Source organism: Podarcis erhardii (assembly GCF_964252035.2).
Source record: "Podarcis erhardii genome assembly, chromosome: 9".
In the NCBI taxonomy this organism is placed as follows: Eukaryota; Metazoa; Chordata; class Lepidosauria; order Squamata; family Lacertidae; genus Podarcis; species Podarcis erhardii.
Window position 1 is genome coordinate 34,206,899 of NC_138512.1, and position 21,009 is coordinate 34,227,907.

Consider the following 21,009-nt stretch of genomic DNA (forward strand, 5'->3'; position numbering starts at 1 on the left):
ATGATATAAAAATTATATGACCAGCGAAGCTTCTTAAGGTTATTCAGTAGCTCAACATCTTGGCAGGGGGGCGGGCGGGGGGGGGGAATAAGAACCATAATTTAGAGAACTGCCCAGAAAGCCAAAGCTATGTTGACAGAATTGGGCAAAAAATAAATAAATCCATGGGGTGATATAAAAACGTTCATATAACCATTTTCAAAAAACAGTTTTCAGTGTTGTCAAAATCAGATTATAATATATTTAAATAAAGCAATACCTTCCATTGTTTTTCAGTTATGTGTGCATAAGCGACTTCTAATAAATCTATTTTGCTACTTCATCCTAAAAACAGTAGCCAAAGCATGTGAAAACTTGCAATAGTAATAATAATAGTAATAACAATAATAGTTATTGTTCTGTCCGTCTGCCCTAGCCACTATGGTTGGCTTCCAAAATAATAAAAACACAGCAAAACATCAAACATTAAAACTTCCCGATATCGTGTGACATTCAGATGTCTTTGGAAAGTTGTGGAGTTGTTTATTTGTTTGTCATCTAATATTCTCAAATACACTTTTTATTTTTATTTTTAGAAACTGGCAAAATGAGGATGTTTCTTGGGTGAAAAGATACCTGCATTTTCTAACAATATTTATTATTCATTCATTCATTCGAATATTCATAAACTGACAACTCATAAAAAATATCAAGGCAATGTACAATAAAATCATGAAAACATCATAAAACTAGAACATCATAAAATACAGAAATGATCAATACTGAATCATATTAATTCTCTTACAAAACATTGGCAAAACAAATATGTTTTCAGCAGGCAATGAAATATCAATATTGTAGGTACCTGTCTGATTTCAATAGGAACAGTGTTCCAAATTACTGGTGCCATTATGTGTGGAAACTAAGTGAACATGAGATAACTGTGGGACAGTCAGGAGAGCTTCTCCAGCTGAGCACAGTGATCTCACCAGTGTAAATTGGCAAGTGAGTCCTTCAGGTAAACTGGCCCTAGGCCAGGCATAGGCAAACTCGGCCCTCCAGATGTTTTGGGACTACAACTCCCATCATCCCTGACCACTGGTCCTGTTAGCTAGGATTGATGGGAGTTGTAGTCCCAAAACATCTGGAGGGCCAAGTTTCCCTATGCCTGCCCTAGGCCATTTAGAGCATTGTACAATAATACTAGTACCAAGCTTTCAGCACCACAGTAATACAGAACTCTTTTGGCCTGAACCAACCTCAAAGGTAACCCCTCATAGAGTGAAGTGCCAAAGTCCAGTCCAGAGGTTACCAATGCCAACACCACTGTGACCAAATTATCCCTATCCATAAATGGCTGTGACCAGCATACCAGCTAAAGAAGAGGGAGGAAACACACTTAGTCACTGAGGACATCTGTCCCTAAGAATACTTCCAAGCTGCTCCTTCAGGGCAAGTGCAATCATGTCAAGAAAAGGTAACCAGCTAATTTCTCAAAGTTGGGAACCACTCACTCACGGGGTTTCTGTCTCACCAGGTTTCAGCTTCCATTTATTAGCCCTCACCCAACCCAACACCAGCTCCAGATATTGGTCTAGGAGTTCCACAGCCTCACCCAATTTAGATACAGTGGACACTCAGGCTGCAAACATGACCCACAAGCCGCAGTGTCCGCAACCCGCAGCACCTGTGCACACACGGGTTGCGATTCTGCGCTTCTGCGCAAAGCACGATTTAGTGGTTCTGCGCATGTGCTAGCACTGAAACCTGGAAGTAACCCATTCTGGTACTTCCGGGTTTTGGCAAGTCCATAACCTGAAAACTCGCAACCTGAAGCGGCTGTAACCCAAGCTATGACTGTACTGCAAAGAAGTAGAGCTAACTGTCATCAGCATGCTGGAGACAATTTGCTCTGAATTGCCTAACGACTTCTCCTAACGGCTTCAAAGTAGATGTTAAAAAGCATTGGGGCAAGATGCCAGAGGGACAACAGCCAGACAGACAGCCAAAGCCACTCTTTGTGAACAGCGCTGCTTGTCATATTTCTGGCAATGCACTATTTTCACCAAACTAAGCCAGGTTCCAAAGCACTACCAAAACAGCAGCTCCCCACGCAGCACGTTGAACAGCTTTTGAAACAGAGGATTTCAGCACAGTTTGTGATACAGCATGAGAATCAACTTTGCCTAAATGGAAGGAAATGCAGACATTCTGCTGGGCTAATGCAAGTCCCTTCCGTGAGCAGAAGTGCCCTTTTGGATCAAAGAATGTAGGCAGGTCTTCAGCTGAAAAAGTAAATCTAAGTTTCCTTGATCCATGTAGGCCAGTGTTCTTCTTTCCTAGATCACCAGATTATGTTGAATTACATGTCCCATAATCCCATCAATTTAGCCAATGGCCAGGGATGATGGGAGTTGTAGTCCAGCAACATCTGGGGACCCAAAGTTGAAGTGTAGGCTGCAACACCATAAGATGTTCAAATAAATTCTTCTCCTATACATCACAAACGGTTGGGAAATGATGTTGGCCTGTCTTTAGAGCAGCAACGAAATCTTCCCATTATGCAGAATGCTACTTGGTATGCTGTACAAGTTAATGAAACTTTGATCATACGTTGTTATGATGGTTTCCATGTCAGTTTTCAGGTGCATCAGATGACTTTGAGCCACTCTTTTCATTCTCCTGTGTGCTTTGCCGTTATTATTTTTATATACCACATCCTTTACTTTGTTTAATGGTTCTCCGAGTTCTAGTTTTATATTTTGCTAGAATATTAAAATTTCATGAGTGGTTTGATTGTCACTTTAGTGTGTTTGCAAGCATTCTGCAAACTAACATCCATTCAAGCTTGTCATTCATTTTGTGTATGTATCAAAGGGAACTTAAATTGTAGACATTCATCAGAGACTGGAAAATAGCAATACACTTTTTCCATTGTGGAATTAATGTGTGTTGTTCATGCACACTTCATGATAATGAGCAACCCACATTCATAGTAAAAGGCAATCAAAAAGTGTGAAGCTTTAAAAAAATAAAATCCAATACTATTAAATTAATGCTGTCAAATGAATCCTCAATAAACAATTAGTAAAATGAGATGAATTCATTTTCATAAATGATTTGTGTTATGCTAGCAACAGAAAGGTGGAATGGTTTCCCAACAAATTGCATGGCTTTTTCACAAAAAATTATTGCCAAATGAGTAAGTGCAGAAATAATATTTAAAAGCATTTTTGAAATTTGAAATTTTATGCATGTAATGATAGCAAAAAGTCAAAAAATGGTTGATATTAAAGATTATGTGATGCAGATTAGTTACTTTATAATGCTCTTTTAGTCATCTAATTGCACCCACAAAGTGGCTCATGTGTGATAGAGTGTTTTTTTTTGCCCAACTCTTAATGCATGATTATGGGTGAAATGGGAATTATATTCTTATTAGATAAATGCAAATATGAACCCGAAGTCTTAGCTATGTTGGATTAACTTGGAGTAGAAGCATGTGATATGCAGACAGGCCAGTCAGCTTCTTTTTTTCACGTTACCTCCTTTCAAAATGTTGTAGTAGTATTTGTTAAGACAAACTTTATCTTTTTAAATATTTAAAATTGCTCTCCTGTAAACAGTGCCAGGAATAATATGCCTATGATACTTTGCATGTTGGTGGTAATGGTCAGTATAAACATCTACAAGTCAAAGAGAGATGTATTCTCAGAGCATATAACACTACTTTAATGCAGATGTTGTAACTATTGGTGCCCTTAAACTATACTAAGACTTTGTCTAGCATTACCTTAGCAGGAGGATCGGGAACTGTGGCCCTCCAATTGCTGTTGCACTGCAGCTCTTACCATCCCTGACTTGCTATCTAGGGTTAACAAGAGTTGAAGTCCAACAAAATCTAGAAGCTATGTTCTACGTCTCTGCCTTAGTAGCATGTTGTTGTTGTCGTTTAGTCGTGTCTGACTCTTCATGACCCCAGAGCACGCCAGGCACTCCTGTCTTCCACTGCCTCCCACACTTTGGTCAAACTCATGCTGGTAGCTTCAAGAACACTGTCCAACCATCTCATCCTCTGTCGTCCCCTTCTCCTTGTGCCCTCAATCTTTCCCAACATCAGGGTCTTTTCCAGGGAGTCTTCTCTTCTCATGAGGTGACCAAAGTATTGGAGCTTCAGCTTCAGGATCTGTCCTTCCACTCAGGGCTGATTTCCTTAAGAATGGATAGGTTTGATCTTCTTGCAGTCCATGGGACTCTCAAGAATCTCCTCCAGCACCATAATTCAAAAGCAATCTTCTTCAGTGATCAGCCTTCTTTATGGTCCAGCTCTCACTCCCATACATCACTACTGGGAAAACCATAGCTTTAACTATACGGACCTTTGTCCTTAGTAGCATAGAAGATGCTAAAACATGTAACCTTCCGGTAATGTTGGGAGATCTCCACCAATGTGGTGCATTGTGGTTGGACATAGACTGCAGAACTTGGATTCAAATCTCAACTCTGCCACAAAGCTCAATAGAAAAGGCACTATGAAGTTAACCTATCAATATGAGGATTATTTATTATGGGTACTATCCAACTAAGTCATACTCGGTGTAGATCTATTTACGGTAAACCTGCATTTTACACATGTTTAACATACACTATTTCAACCACACGTGCCCAATTTTGTCTCTCTCTGCGTGCCTCTATTTGTCCTCTCTTCTGACAGTTCACAAACCTACATGTCTCATTCTGTGTGTTCTGTGAACAGAGAGCTTTTGGCCGTGATGGCTCTGGGAATGGTAGGGATGCTCTTGCAAGAACTCACAAAACAATCCCCACAACTTTCAGAGCCAGAAAGACTCAGAGCTTAAAAGCTCTTTTGGCGCCAGGTCTACTTGGGGCTTCCAGCTTCCTCCCACCTCTGATCCTTCCCTTCCCTTGCTATTACAGAGAAGGCAAGCTGGCTAGTTGTAGGACAGCTATCTCTTTCTCCCTTGGAAGAGGACTAGGCATGCACTAGGTGGCAGCTCCGAAGGCAATTTTGACTGCATGCAATTTTTGCTTATACATGTAAACCTTAGAACCAAACACCCATGCATAATGTGAGGTGTCTGTATTTCAATTCTGGATAGGACTTAATACTTTATATGCACCCTTCTTCCGAAAGCTTGGAGGAGCTTACAAATGACTCTGATAATTTCTCAAAACTCTGGGCAGCTTGAAGAGCCAGACCTTCTAAGATTCCTTAACAGAACTGTTAACATATAACCTTCAGACCACTTTCCAGGCCAGTATAAAATGGGATAGCCTCACATATACAGCCTTCAGCATTTTGAAGAAAATGTGGGCTATAACTGTGATGAATCTACCAATGAATCAGCTGGTAGCAGAAGGCACAGCAAAACAATGTAAATGAAGGAGGCAAGGGGTTGCACACACAGCAGTCTGTATGGTACGAAGGGCCAGCCCTATCATTAGTCAGAGTAGCTGCTACCTGCTCTAGCGATGACATGCTGGAGCTGTGCCACACAGCCCGCTTTCTGCTTCCTAAGGTTGCTGCCTTCAGGTGAAGTAGAGGATGCTTCACCATCCCCAGGGTTTAAGTGAGATTCAACTGAGAGTCCAGGAATATTTTATATATGGACTGAGGGGCTCTGTGAGGCACACAAGTAGCCCAAATGACATGAAATACTCTTGTCATGTTGCGGCGGGACCTAGATTGTGTTTCAGTGGTCACATTTCGGTAAAGATAAAATCCCACTTCAAGAAATCATTTTAATTAAAAGGTGGGCAATTTGCACAAAAGTAAGTTCATGCGATTTTCAGTTAAGATTCCCTGAGCTCATCCATAATGAGAGGAAACTTGATTAAAATGAGATGCTGCACAGTCCATCCATTTCCCTAAATTACACTGGAGGATTTATAAAATCATTTCTCTTATAGGGAAAAGGCTTACACATACTTACCCAGTTGGCACGTAACTCAGACTAAACCGTGGCTTAGCACAAACAAGCAAAAGTGCAGGTTCTCAGATTACAGCTATAGCACTCCATTCTCAGTCATGCTGCTGCCCTCTTATCCAGAGCTAAACGACTGGTTCAGGGTTACATCAGAACCTGGGCTCATGGTTTGTTTCATTCCAGACAAGCCACAACCAAGATTGGTTTTTTGTTTACTTGGCTTACCCTTGGGTAGCATAACAGCAGCAGGACTGAGAAAGGAGCATTACAGCCACAACTGAGATATAAAAGCTTGGAGCTAAATGGAACCTTAAACCTAGGTTATGGGTGCAACAATGGAATATCTAGGTGCACTTTTTTATAACAAGAATACAAAGCCGAAAATGAATGAACTGCAGCTAAAATCTTATATTCATTTTTTACATGGTCTCGTCCTCATCTGAAGACTGCAAAAAACAAAACTATGCCTCTCCTGCTCACCCACCTAATATTCTTAAGAGGGTCTCTTCTGCGGTCTTCAAAGAGTGGCTGGAAATGGGGAAGCAGAATAAGGTCCTCCTTTCCTTCTACTCTGCAGTTTTAATCTGACTGCGCCCAGACCTCAGAAACTGCTCGCGCTAATGAAATGCTTTGTCGCAAAACGCCCCTAGAACAATGGGAGTTTCAAACGCTGACTGTACACTATGTTTCATGCTTACACTGAGAAAATATAAAACCTATTTTAAACATTAACGTGCTGATGCTGTAAATAGAAGGGAATGCAAACAGGGCTGAAGCACCAGCGTCATTTTTAACTTCCCAAATATGCTCTGTTTGATACTATCCCTGCAAATTAGTAAGTATTAAATTAGCCACAGGAGGGCTCCCTCCAGCAAACTGAGAACAACAGAAATACCTTGTTAATGAATAAAAACAATAATTTGTGCTCTTGAGGCTTAATAATAAAGGCTCTAATGCCTCAAAAGTTGCTTGTTCAGGCTACTCTGTGGTACAGTCACACAAGTGCATATTTTGTTTAAATATCTGCACTGTATGGGAGATTTCTGATGTCTCAACAAATCCTGCACACATTTGGCTTCCACATGGCAGACCTAGTTCTTATAAACAGCACTTGAAGTGAGTAAACCTGTGCCTGGACTCTCATCACTTCAGAATACAGGCTTCCGTTTACATAGTGGCATTCTCCACTGCCCAAAAACAAAAGAGGAGAACATGTCTAACAAATAAAATCAGCATGTCAAAAGGGAAGTCTACCAGGGTTCAGTGGAGCCCAGATGTAGAATCTGAGATCTCTTCAAAGGAAGATGGGAAAGCAGGACTCTTCTCCCAGCCATCTATATTTCCATAGATCCTGAGGAACCATCTGATCTAGACATCACAACTTGGGACTTCTTCTCTCACATACTCTCACCCCCTGGGCTGAAGGAGCAGAGGAGGTGGAAAGCTTCAGGAGCTTCAGAGACAACAGTAAACTGCCTAACTAGCTGCAAGCATCTACAGTACCCCTGGTTGAGAGCCAGGAAGGGGTGGAGTCTCCAGTACATTTATAAGCTTCTACTTCATACTTCTTATATGCTGCTTATATTCACTCCTCAAGCAACAGTTCCCTTAGAGCAGGGGTCAGCAAACTTTTTCAGCGGGGGGGGGGGGTGCGGGTCACTGTCCCTCAGACCTTGTGTGGGGCCGGACTATATTTTGAAGGGGGGGATGAATGAAGTCCTATGCCCCACAAATAACTCAGAGATGCATTTTAAATAAAAGCACACATTCTACTCATGTAAAAACACGCTGATTCCCAGACTGTCTGCGGGCTGTATTTAGAAGGCGATTGGGCCGGAGCCGGGCCCCAGGCCTTAGTTTGCCTACTCATGCCTTAGAGCATCTAAATAGGGCTTCTCTTTCTCTTCCTGCACCCAACTTGAGATACAACAATATAAAAGAAGGTCATTTCTTTCTATTAATAGTCCTGGAAACATTCCATGAAAGAATGTGATAAAATGCCTTTGGCAGGGATGCCAGAATTCCCCCCTCCCCCAAGTCAAGCCTGGAAAATAACCTCCAGGGGCTTGTTAAAGCCAACTCAAAGAAGGAGCGAGCTTTACAAGCCCCCAAATTCAAATCTAAGCTGTGGAAGACCTACTCGTCTTTGCCACTAACAAATGCTTTCAACCAGGAGAGAGAGAGAGTTCTCCTTGGCGAGCATGTAACCCAGCCTCAGTGATTCCTTGCAGGAGTTTGCAAGGCTGAACTTAGCTGGTTTTACTGACGGAGATTCCATGGGCTGTCGCTGCCTGTAATTCCCAGCAGCCAAAGCAGCCTGTTCCACTGCCAGCTGTGGGAAGGGGAGGCAAAGATGGTCTGTGGGTCATCTGTCAGGGATGGTCTTTCTGCTCCAAGTCTCCCTTTTTGTCCCTGGTGCCTCTTGCTTTTAAAATGGTATGGAACGACAGTTTAAAGAGGAGTGAGGGCTCTCAGATCCTTTCTAAATTACTCCAAAAAAAGAAGAAAAGAAGAAGAAGTGCTCACTCATCTTTAGTCCATAGCCAATATTCAGCATTAGAATCATCTTCCTGCTGTATCAAAGATTTATTGGAAATGAAAGCTATGAATAAATATCAGCTCCATCGTGGCACGCATTTGTCTCTCACTTGGAATCTTTTCAACCCAACACTGGAAGGCCAGTTTTCCAATACTACCACTTTTATAACAGCATATCTGGAGCACCTGAATACTTTTAAATGAAAATTCTCATCCATGTTGAGCTGGAGTTTTCAATAGGCCCTTTGATTGACAGCTGTACCTAAAAGCCATTTCCCCCTGGGTGGTATTCAACTAAGTGTTACCCAGAGCAGACCCAGTGAAATTAACCAGTCATGCACATTAATTTCAGTGAGTCTGCTCCAAGTAAAATTTAGTAGAATACGACCCCTTATTTCTCCCTAGTACTTAGCTTGAAGAGAAAATTGGTTTCTCTGTGGTGAGAGCTAGATGCTTAAAGATGTAAGAATTATGGATGTTCTTTTCCATAATTCTTGGAATAATGAGACAAAGACTAGGGGCATCTGGAAAGATAATGACTCTGTCAACAGTGATTTGATCCCAGGAAGAAAAGTGAGGGTCAAACTAGAGAGGATGCTAAAAACATCATTAGCAATTATCCTTTTTTCTCACTCCAGCAGGCTTTGGGAAGGGTCTTCCCAATTTTCCTCAGGACTACAGCTCAAAGGGTGGATGGGGAGATATTAATTTTTTCATCTTCCACCCCAGCCCCAAAGAAAATCCCCCACCCCACCCACTGGTACCATGGGGTGAGATTTTCATTGGGGATGATATGGGAAGGAAATGGTAGCATCTATTCTTCCTGCATAGTATAGTCCTGGTGGCAATTCTGATTAAGGTGGTAGTGGTTTCTTATACCTAACATGGTTGCTGAGGTTGCATTTAGCACTCTGCTTAGTTTGATGCTAAAAAAGGAAGGAAAATGGAACTGCCCCAAATGACCAAATAGAGGTTAGAATAAGAACACAGGAAACAATGAGTGGTGATATCCAACTCAGAAACGAATTGATATGAATATGACTAATGCTGGGTATCACCCAATAGCAATAGTGAATAATTTCACACACACACACACACAAAATTGAGTAACCAAGGGTAAGAAAATAAGCTCATAGAAAATAGGCATTGAGAGGAATATCGTTAATATACTTCTGCCTCTTCATCCAATTTCTCGTCAAAGAATTCAATCACAAGAACATTTCACCACCCACCTGCCTCTGGGATAGTTAGCACACGAAAGGCACCAGAGGTGAAATTACATTCTGTTATGTCATGAGGAATATCTTTTGTATGCTGCTAAAGAGCTGGATGGAATAAATATAGAAAAACTCATTAGAGATGCACTGGAAGAATACTGTCAAGGTTACCTATCCATTATTAAGAGTGACTGCCAGATTAGGCAAAAGAAATAGAATAAGAAAGAAAGAGTGCTAAAACAAGAGAAAAAGAGGGATGCTGTTATGAAAAATCACTTAACATCCCAAGTCCCTGTCTTGGGAATTTGCCAGGCAAAGATGTGCTAAGGCATTTACATGCTTTTATATGAGTGTTTCAGTAAGAAACAATATGACAGAGAAGAAAGAGTCAGAAAAAGACTAAAATAAACCATAAAAATTGTAAACAGAACTCAAATGCACCAATTGGAATTTACAAGGCTGTAAAAAAAAATCACAGTAAACCATCCTCTGTTAAGTTTCTTGGGTTTTCATGGTATAACAAGAGTGACTGATTTATAGAGAATAGGAGGCTAGTTCATTCTGATTCTGAAACTTTATATTTATTACTTGGGGTTCTCACTTCACTTCCAAACAACATTTTTAATGAGCCTCTGGTTGTTCTTGTTCTTGCTGTTTTTTTTAAAACCAGTCTTATTGTATGCCATATGAAAATCCTTAATCAGGGACTACTTTGCTCTTGAATCTTATTTTAAATATCATGCTCAAACAAAATACGAAATGTAAGTACACTGATAATGTATGCCACCACCTGAACAAGAGAGAATGAGAAGAACTGGAAGAACACAATGACATGAAATGAAAAATTGAGCTGCTATGGTTATGTCATCTACTGCACTTCAGATCAACATATTTTAATGATATTTTAAAAGTAACTCGTATGGCCTACATATCAATGTGATTCAGAGCACATTCCATAAAATAAAAAGAATATGGGTCTAACCCAGACTTATTTATAAAATAAACACACTGGCATCAATGGGAACTAAGATAGTCATGACTAAAGTCCCGTTGATTTCCAATGAGTCTGCTTTGAATATGACTCAATGCAACCCTGCTACTGTTTATCAATAGAGACATAGAAGATACAGGAGAGTTTGAAAATACTAGACATTTGCTTAGTGTAATGCTATTATCCTTAAAGGACAGCTTATGCCACTGGCAAACTCCAGCATGTTTCTAACATTGGGAAATCTTCTGGCTGCAATCTCAGGAACCAGGGCTGGTGCCAGGCTTCAGGGAGCCATTAGCAAACACACAGCATTTTGTTTGCCTTCCTCCTGCCGCCACAGTGCCACCAGCAACACCACTCCACCCCCGCTGCTAGTGGTTCCCAATTTTGAGGAATGGGGTGCGAACAAAGCTTTATGCTACAGCAAAGGATCTAATCCTATGTTCTAAGCAACATGGACAGCACAGTTTCATATCGCATATCAGACAGTTATTACAGCCAGGGCTGGACCAAGACATTTCAGCAGCCGAGGTGAACCCAAAATGGTGTCCTCTACCCCACTAGGGAAGAAGGGGTGGTTGCAGTTCTACAAGAGGGACAAGGGTGGAATGACACCAGCAGGGCACCCTATTTGCCAAGGGGCTGCTGCAGAGGCGGCGTTGGGGACAGGCTGCTGAGGAGGAGGCAGATGCAATCAAGGCAGCAGCGGCAGCAGGCGATGCATTCCACAGAGGCCAGATCTGCTGCCCTGTGGATCCTACCACCTGATGTGGTCGCCTCACCTTGCCTCATGGGTGGGCTAGTCCACCCCATATAACTCCATGTATCATGTCCACCTGAGCATGTCATCCTTTACTATATTGGCAATGCTGGCCAAGACTGATGGGAGTTGTAGCTAACAGCATCTGGAGGACACCAAGTTGGCTCTTCCCTTCTACATAAAAAAAGATCACTGCTCAGTGGCGTAGCGTGGGGGGTGCAGGGGGGGCTGGCCGCACCGGGCGCAACATCTGGGGGTTAGGGTTAGGGGGCGCAAATCCACGGGTTAGGGGCGCAAATTACTTGCCTTGCCCCGGGTGCTGACAACCCACGCTACGCCACTGTCACTGCTGGATCAGACTGAAGGTTCACCTGATCCTGTTTCCTATGGTGGCCAGCCATATAATTCCAAAAACAACAACGACATATTCTGGGTATAAAGGTCACTACACTCCCCTGCTATTTGGTCCCCCTCAATTGGCATTCAGGGGCATGTTGCCTCTGGTGAAGTTTCCATTGACTTAACATGGTTAAGAGCAATTAATAGGCCTGCCCTCCATTGATTTGTCTAATAACCTTTTAAAAATCATTTAAGCCAGTGGCCATAATCACATGCTGTGCCAGCAAATTCCATAATTGGGTGAAGTGGTGGGGTTTTCTTTTGTCCTGAATCAAAACTGTAAATCAATTTCAGCAGCCAGCCAGTTGTATTTTTGTAACGGGGTTTTATGTGCAGTGTTTATTTTGATGCTAAAAAGGATGCTCTGTTTACTTGTTAACTGTGTTTTGTATGTTTGTCTTTTATTTAAGATGCTTTAACCTCTGTTGTAAACCACTTAAAGATCTGAATATAAGAAATACTTAAGTTCTCCAAATCAAAATAAAGTACTAGCATCAGGGGGTATGAAGAAAAATAATTTCTCTCCACTAGAAAATATTTATTCCCTGTTACCTGTCATCTGTTTTTTTAGAACTACGAAGTTCTCACAACCAACCTCTGTTTTGTTTGTTTGTTTATTCACATTTTCTCGGCTCCGTGATAACCTTTTCTGAGAAAGGGTTGTCAAGACTGTACATTGTTTAGTAGGAATTTCCTTACTTAACACATGAAATACTTGAATGGTGTACATTTTAAGACTTGAGAGCATATACAAAATGAAATAAAGCATTAAAGCATCTTCAGTAGCAGAGACCACACAACCGAGTAGCACTACATGGAAAGCCTTCTTAATAAGGAAGGTTTAAGCGAGGGTGGGAAACCTCAAGCCCAAGGATTTAATGCGGCTCTCTGGGGCTCGCAACCTCAGACCACCCTACGCAACTTCACACCCTGCTTGTGTGTCTTTGTCCGGATAGAATATGGCCGTGAACTCTTATAATGCATCTTGCTTGCCTGGATAGAGAACACCGGGAAGTCGGAGGGAGGTTGAGTGCATGTAGAAACTTCCCTACTTTGCAAAGGTAAATTCTGCAACCACAACTCCACCCACCTTTGCCTCTGGCCATGCCCATCACTGGCACATGGGCCCTGGACAATTGCTCTGAAGGGAAGGCAGTCCTCAGGCTGAAAAAGGCATCCCATTCCTGGTCTAAAGCACAGCACTGCAGATGCTTGATGGATGCCCAGACAGAGAGAATTTCACAAAATGAAAGCAGTGGTGTTGAAAGACTTGCTCTATGTGGTCGTAAAGTGGAGCACAGGCACATGCGCCTTTCTCAAAGACCACAGTAGCACTGCACTACTGGCAATGTTATCTTTAATTCCCAGTATGGAATTTGCCTATATCATAGCCAATGTTCTAAGAAATGACATGTTTATTATCCACTACAATTGCTAAGGTTTCTGTCATGGTGAATCACTGCCAACTTAGACTCCATAAGTGTACACATGAAAGTCAATGGGTTTTTATTGCCCAGTGTGCAGCACTTAACACTTACCTACAGTGAACCACATTTACCAAGAAAGGGGGGTGGGGTATTGGTTTTGTTTCATTTTTGTTTTATTAGGTATTCTCATTTTGTATGTTACTGTTGTGAACCGCCTTGGGATCTTTGGGTGAAGGGCAGTATACAAATTAATTAATTAATACAATTTTATTGACTAATCACCCAGTTTTGAGATATCATTTCAGGGCCCTTCCCAGTTTGGGTTGGATTTTCAGTATCCTTAATATTTTTATGTCACCCACAAATGTGTCTACCTTGCTGATCTCTCCTGACTCCACATCATTTCTGAGTAACCTGCACAGTGCTGGTTCAAATACAAGTTTTAGGGGTCTGATTACCTCCCTTTACTGCAAAACCCATCTATTCACTGCTACATCTACTTCCTGTTATTTAACTAGCTACTGATGCATACCTAATTGACAATGTAATCCTATGCGTGTCTACTCAGAAGTAAGCCCTGTCATGTTCAATGGGTCAGAATTCCCCATATGCTAGTATAGGATTGCAGTCTTAACCAGCTGTTGATTTTATCCCAAGGCCCACTAAGTTTATTCAGGAGCCTTTTGAGATGAGAGTCTGTCAGAAACTTTTACACCATCAAAGCCTACCAATTCACTCCTAGATTCATGCTTGTCTACACTCTCAAAGGTCACCAAAAGGCTGATTAGTCATGGTAGGCATTATGCAGGAGCCATGCTCATTCTTCCAGAGCAAAGCGAAAGAATATAGGAAGCTTCCAGAGGTGACTCAGCAGGTACAGCTGCTTTGCATCTTTTCACTATGCAGGCTTCCCTGCCACCTCATCCTCACCTTCCTAGTAAGCAACAGTGACCTACCTACAGGGAAACTAGCGCAGCAGCTCTACCCCACCTGGAGATCAAGTGAGGCCATGGGTCCAACCACCACATTTACGAGCAGCAGTTCTCTAGTATTCCAGACAATGTAGTACTCCCAACCCAACCTGGAGATGTCAGGGATTGAACTCAAAGCATTGAGCTATGCCCCCAAGACAGAAGTTACGTTAATAGGCTTCTAGTTTCTTGGCTCTCCTTAGACCCTTGATAAAAAACAACCTAGAGCTATGTTGGCTATTTTCCAGCCCTCTGCTTAGGATGCCAATGCTGTTGATCAATGATTTCACATTTGAGCTCTTTAAGAATTCTTGGGTGGATACTATTCCCACCTGGACACTGGTTAGCCTTTAATTTGTCAGTTAGCCCTAGGATGTCGTGTCTTGTCACTTCTATTTGCCCTAGCTCTTCAGAGGCCTTCTGGGCATTGTTCAGACATGGGGATCTGTCCAGCATTTCTCTCTAGTTTCACTACTCTCCTTCAGCTATCCTTGCACACCTTTGTTGTCTCATGGATCCTCAGAGGCTGGTTTCCTGTCTCTGATTATTTAAAGAACAGATCTGCCAGTGATTGTGATGCATTTTGACACTAGCTACTGCTATTTTTGCCAGTCAATAGCTCAATCAGCCACCTATCATTTCCCATGTATATTTCATGCAGCGGAAGGAATACAGTATATACCAATTACAAACGAACCTAAATAAAAAAAAAACAACAACCACTGATAGTACACAATCCCAGTTCCTTTCAGGTGGGAATGCTATGCGAGTCCATGCAGCCTAGACCATGAACCTTTCAAGTTTCACTGTTTTTTTCTGCACAGATGCACCTCTACTCAGAAGTAAATTCCAGTGGATTCAACAGATCTCACTCCCAAGTAAGTGGATATAGGACTGCAGCCCTAACAAACTATGGTATGTGTACATTACAAACTTTAAACAAAAACAATTTGAAGACCTCTGTGTATTAAAAAGCATTCACAAATAGAAAATATTTATAAAGTTTTCAGTCAATGTGTCAAGAAGCCACACTAGAGTGTAATATGCAGAATGACTGATGGCTCTACAGAACTACATTGTCTTTAATAGCATTAAATAGTGTGTGTGTGGGGGGGTTAATCCTAGAGCAAGCAGTGCCAATGTATAACGGACACTTGTTTTGGCCCTCAGAACAAATGACTCCCAATCCAACCACTCCAGGGATATTATTGATCTTAAATAGCAATCACGCTCATAAAAATAACTGAAATGTGGTATACTTTTTCTTCTAGTGAGAGACCCATCTGAAATATCAAAAGTACATTCCTTTAATCAAGCTGGCAAAAAAAGGTCTGTTTTGCTGCACTCAGGTCCATTCAGATTAGAACTTGATCAAATGAATTTAAATGTGAAAGCCAGACAGCTTCTTAGTACAATACCAGTATAATGGGAGGTGGAGAAACTATTCAAGAAATGTTGGCACCACTTCTTGAAGCACATATTCCTGAGATTGAACTATAAATGATGCCATGCAAATTTCTAGTCTTAGAACCCAAGTTTATTGCACCCTATTTCTTGCACATCTGGCTGAAAAGCAGGAGGTGTAGAACTAATAATTAACACAGGAAAGCACATCTCTTGCACACAAAATGCACACTACCAAGCATCAACTTGCTATTCTGTTCCCTCTTATTACAATAAATACATTTCTTTTGCACACTTATTTGAAACCTGAATCACAGGCCTCTATAGAGACTATTCTGTGTGATGTGAAGGCCTGCTCAAAACATTTTGTTAAAAGTCTTGTTTTACTAATGGGAAGGTAATATTGCTTCTCCACCACAGCCAAGAACAGAGTTACTCAAGCAGGGTGATTTCTAAAGACCTTATTAGTGCTAATTTCACCCTACATGTTCCAGCAAGTGATCTCTTAGAACTCCAGAGCTCATCTCCTCATTGTCCATGCATTGATTTTTAAGAGGGAAGTTTTTATTGCTTGTTGTTGTTTTGCTCTTCATCTGCTGTTCCAATTCTGAGCCCACTTTTCCATATGTACTCTTTAGTATGCCCCATTGAGCTTGATGAGGCTCAACTTCTGATCAAACACACTTAGGGTTGTGGCACAACTCTTCCTTCCACTCAAGGTAATGTGTTAAGCTGCAGTTCTGTGCACACTTAGCAAGGGGTAAGCTCCATGGACCATAGCAGGACTTACTTCTGCGTAAACAGGGCTAGGATTGGGCTGACGGTTAACTAGAACACAAAAGTGGGCATCAGTCATTCAGATGTGCATTTCTCACCTCAAAATCCCTTTTATACTTTTTTTAAAAAGTCATTTATAGTTTAATATGGTTAAACACACTGAGCCTTAGAAAAATAGTATGCTCTGTAGCAGCAATACTAGGCATACTTACCAGGGAGTAAGCCCTACTGAACAGACAGAGTTGCTTCCAAGTAAGCATGAGGATTGTGCTGTGAACGTCTGCTAAACCTTACAATCATTTTATGAAGGAGCAGTCTTCTAAAAAAGAGTGATGCTTTATAAGTGTAAAGCTCTGCCTTGTTTCAGAGCACTTCATAGCCTAACATATAGAAACTGTGTACAGCAAATGTCAACAGCAGGCTATCAATCAACAATTGAATGTGCATTAGTGTGTCTTCCATTGATCAAACTAATTTATAAACATTCACTCTGTTGAAAAGATATAATACACTTTGATTGATGGCCCTTGAAATTAAGGACGTTAAAGTAACAGTTAATATATATTGCTGTTGGCCAATGCATTATAAGTGATAAACAAGCTACAGCATATATTCCTATTTTATTTCATGCATTTCTCACCCTTATGAATGTGTGAAATGTTTGAAATCTATATGGAACAATTTGCAGTTAGGCCCACAGCAATATTTGCAAGTGAAATATAGCCTTTCCTAATTTATCAGCAGCAATGATTTAAAGTTTTGCTTTAAAGCAACTCTCTCAAAGGCACTTAATTTAATGCAAGTCTTATTTTGGTTTACGAGCCATACATAAACTTAATGAGTTGAAAATTATGACAAAAAATATAGGTTAGATTAATTGCGGTTAATCTCAGATGACGAAGACTATAAACTAGAGATACTTAGGAGCACATTATGACATCAAGCAGATAGAACAGTCCACGAACAGAGAGTATGTGTGCATACTTTTGTCTATAGAGTCTGACTACTAGAACAACATTTGGTGAAAGAAGGAACCTGGACACTTTGAAGTGTTAGTAGAACGGCAGGAAACTGGGGGGGGGGGGATGAGGTGGGGAGAGAAACAGGTTCTAGCAGGAAGAGGACTGCACTGATCAAATAGGATGCTAAGTTTGCCTGCAAGACAAATTGTGAACTTTACTAGATGGCCTTTTGCAAGTCCCCAGAAAGCTAATCTCTCAGCTTCATCTATTCATTGGATTGTTTGAAAGATAAGAACCATAAGACATTTTGTTCAATGAAAAATGAAATTAGTGCTGATGATCATCATGTGACCATACTGAGGCATGCATACCTATTTCTAAAACCATATCATGGCATATTTTTTTTCCATTCCACATTAAACTGCTTAGGCACAACTGCATTCTAGACCTTTCAATTGACAGCAAAATTCTGATCAGGAGAAAACTTCTTATGCACACACCTAGGCACACCCATGCCCAAACTTTGTGGATCAAATTTAGCCTCACTACAGACCATGGGCTATGATCACTGCTGGGAAAGGGGAAGTGGGCTTCAGTTTCATCTCTCACACCCAGGCTAGAGTCAATTACTGTTCTTGGAAATCCAACAAATTAGCCTCTCCTAACTTTCTCCCTTCACAGTACAGTTGTCCTTCTTCTGGAAAACCTTAGTACCAAATCCTCCTCTTCCTCATTGGGTCTTTAGATTGTGTTCAGCATTCATGGAGGAAGAGCCTCAAGTTAAAAGGATGCATCACAATTAAGAGCCATTCAGCTTTTTATGGCGACTAAACAGATGCTTTAACTCTCCACTTAACAGACACACACACACACACACACACACACACACTCTCTATGCTCCGGGCTGCTCTGGGTCTTTTGCTTTCTGCTTACCTGCTGCTCTCCCAGCATGGTGGATTTCACCAGGTGTCTTTCCCTGTACAGAGACCAGAGTCCGATGTTGGGCAGGAAAATCAGAGTCACCACGAACAACAACGTCATTTGCAGAAATCTTTTCTGTTTCCTCTTCATGGCCAGTGGCAACGGATGCCAGAGAAGAAATGAGGTGATGGGTATCCTTCTCTCCGCTTTTTCCTTCCGTGGTCCAGAGCTCCCTTTGGCTTCCCTCTTGCGCTCCTCAGTCTCACCGATTCACCCCCAAACAGTGAGCAGAAACTTCAACTCTGCCTCCAGCTTGGTCACCCCTTCACGGGGGGAGTCTGTAATCTAAGGATCCAAGGAAAAGACAAGGAGTTACTCCTGCTATTCTTTGACACAGCCTGTCAGCCACAGCCCTGCCCCATCGCCCCGAAAAGATCCTAAAAGCCTATGGATCGGTTCCTTTCCCTTACTCCCTCCCCCCAACCAATAGAATCGATACGATTGGCTGTAGAGCTGCCGCTGCCGAAGCCCAGAAGTTACAGAGAGCAATTGGGGTGGGGAAGCAGGGAGGGGAGTTGAGTCACCCAACTCGGGGGTGACCCGTTCTTTCATCGCCAGTGGCAGAATTTAAGGAGACGAGGCGGGGGAGGAGCACTTGGCAAGATCTTCTTTCCTGCCAGAGCAGAGATTTCTCCCCGAATGGCAAGGGGCGCCCGGAAATCGGTTCGCGGCGCGCGCGCCTTTCCCACCAATGAAATGGGTCACAAGGTGCAGCCTTACCTGAGACCTCGCACAACGGGGACTCGCAGTTGGAAAAGACATCTTCCAACTCCCTTGCTCTCTCTCACCCACCCACCATCCCTCCTCCGGAAAGACCAGCCCCTCTTTTCTTCTTCCCTCCCCAGCAACCTCGCTGGCAGAAGGGAAAGCGCTTCGGCAGACTCCAGTTGGCATGACTTCACACACACACGCATACGCACGCGCGCGCGCACACACACACACACCCTCAGACGGTCTGGCTCGGAGACTTTCCCTCCCCATCCATTCCTAGGCAGGGCTAATGGGGTGTGCAGTCTATTGCTGAGGGAGGAGTGTGTATGTGTGAGCGTGTGTGTGTGTGTGTGTGTGTGTGTGTGTGTGAGAGAGAGAGAGAGAGAGAGAGAGAGAGAGAGAGAAGCAAGATAAGCGTCCAGGGCAAAATCAAAACAAATCACACCATTGCACTCATCAGGTTACCATTCTTCAGCAGTGGAACATTTTAAAATCACCGTCTTGAAGCTGGGAGACGAGGCGACCCCAACGCGCCCGGCTGATGCGGCAGCCCCCCACATCCAAGGCGATGTGGAAAAGTGGGCGGAAGGTGGGCTTCTGCCCCCTCCCCTACTGGCCCAGCCGCCTCTTCCCCTTGCCTTCCATCCGACAAAATACTGGCGGGCGGCTCACACGTGCGGGAGACCCTAATTCCCGGCATTGGGGCTTGGGCTGGCGGGTGGCGAGGGTGGCCAGCCCACCCTTCCGAGCCTCCCTCCCTGGAGAGCCGGCGCGCCCCGCAGCAGCAGCCGCCTCTCACCTGATCCGCCCGTCCAGAGCTGCCCACCCCAGAGCAGGAGCAGCGCTTTCCTCCGGGGCTGCTGGTCTCCTCCTCCTCCTCCTCCTCCTCCTTCTTCGTCTCCTCTTGTTCCTTCATGATCAGTTGAGCGCTGGCGGCAGCGGCAGCAAGCTGGCTTCTCCGACAAGGCGCGCAGAAAGGGGAGGGGGCGCGACAGAGGAAGAGGCGACGGTGGCGGAGCCCCTTGCCGGCGGAGAGGCAGGGCGGCTTCCTGCGCGGTGTCTCCCCGGCGGCCGCGACGCCCAGCCGCCCGCGCTCAGCCGCGCGCTCTCTCCCGCCGCCGCCGCTGCCTCCGCCAGGTGAACGGGGAGTTCTCCGCCCGAGGGGGGCCGGGTGGTGCGTCATGGCCCCGGGCAAGTTGGCGCTGAGCGAGGTGAAGCCGACGGAGGCGACGCGACCCAGAGAGGCCGGGTCTGAGGCGCAGCTGAAGAGTACCCCAAATAAAAGTTGGGCGAGGAGGCCAGCGAGGACCCGGCCGAAGCTCCGTCTCTTTGCACGAAGAAAGAGGCTTCCGCCGGCCGCTCAGAATCACTGGGGCGAGGGCCTAGTTTCAGGTGAGGGTGGTAAGCGGCTTAAGCCTGTGCCTGGACTGTACCACTTAAGGCGAGGGGTTGACATGCTAGAATTGTCCACGCGAGATACAAAGGCTAGAAGAAGCCAAGAAGGAGGATATCTTTAAAAGCCAGTGTGGTGTATTGGTTTTCTTTGCTGGGCCAGGAGCAGGGAGATCTGGCTTCCAATCCAGCCACCAAAGACACCTTTCTGGGTGACCTTGGTCTCTCAGCGTGCTCTACCTTGCAGGATTGTTGGGGGCTATGAAATGGGCATGAGTGGGTGCCAACCAGAGCACCTGGCAGGAAGGATGAGCTCCAAATATAGAAAAATTTCTGCCCCTATGTATGTTCCCAAATGGGAAGAATTCCATCATGTAAACCGCCACCTGCGGTCTCAAAGTGGCACAGTCCAAGATACAGCTCCTGAGCTGCTGTTTGTATGGCAGTGTAATTATTGGCTTTACTAAAGAGTTGAGGCCAAAGGGGATGGGGACAACAGAAGAAATGCAGCCGCTAGTGTGTTTGGCACTGCTCCAACTCCAGTTGCATTTG

The 21,009-nt window shown here is 43.4% G+C and overlaps 1 protein-coding gene across 4 annotated transcripts in view; it reads right to left on the reverse strand.

The window, feature by feature from the left end:
- GALNTL6 (polypeptide N-acetylgalactosaminyltransferase like 6) overlaps positions 1 to 19,908 on the reverse strand; it is a 455,987-nt gene extending 436,079 nt beyond the window's left edge. The window contains exons 1-2 of one of the 4 annotated variants that reach the window (XM_081875341.1): positions 19,865 to 19,908; positions 18,307 to 18,639 (exon numbers count right to left, since the gene is read on the reverse strand). In XM_081875341.1, the coding sequence (XP_081731467.1) occupies positions 18,307 to 18,444 (138 nt within the window). In that variant the 5' untranslated portion in view covers positions 18,445 to 18,639; positions 19,865 to 19,908. Of the gene's footprint in view, positions 1 to 18,306; positions 18,640 to 19,074; positions 19,262 to 19,510; positions 19,647 to 19,864 lie in introns of those variants that run through there. The other 3 variants (XM_081875343.1, XM_081875342.1, XM_081875340.1) reach the window with 3 other exon arrangements.
- Between the last annotated feature and the right edge of the window lie 1,101 nt (positions 19,909 to 21,009).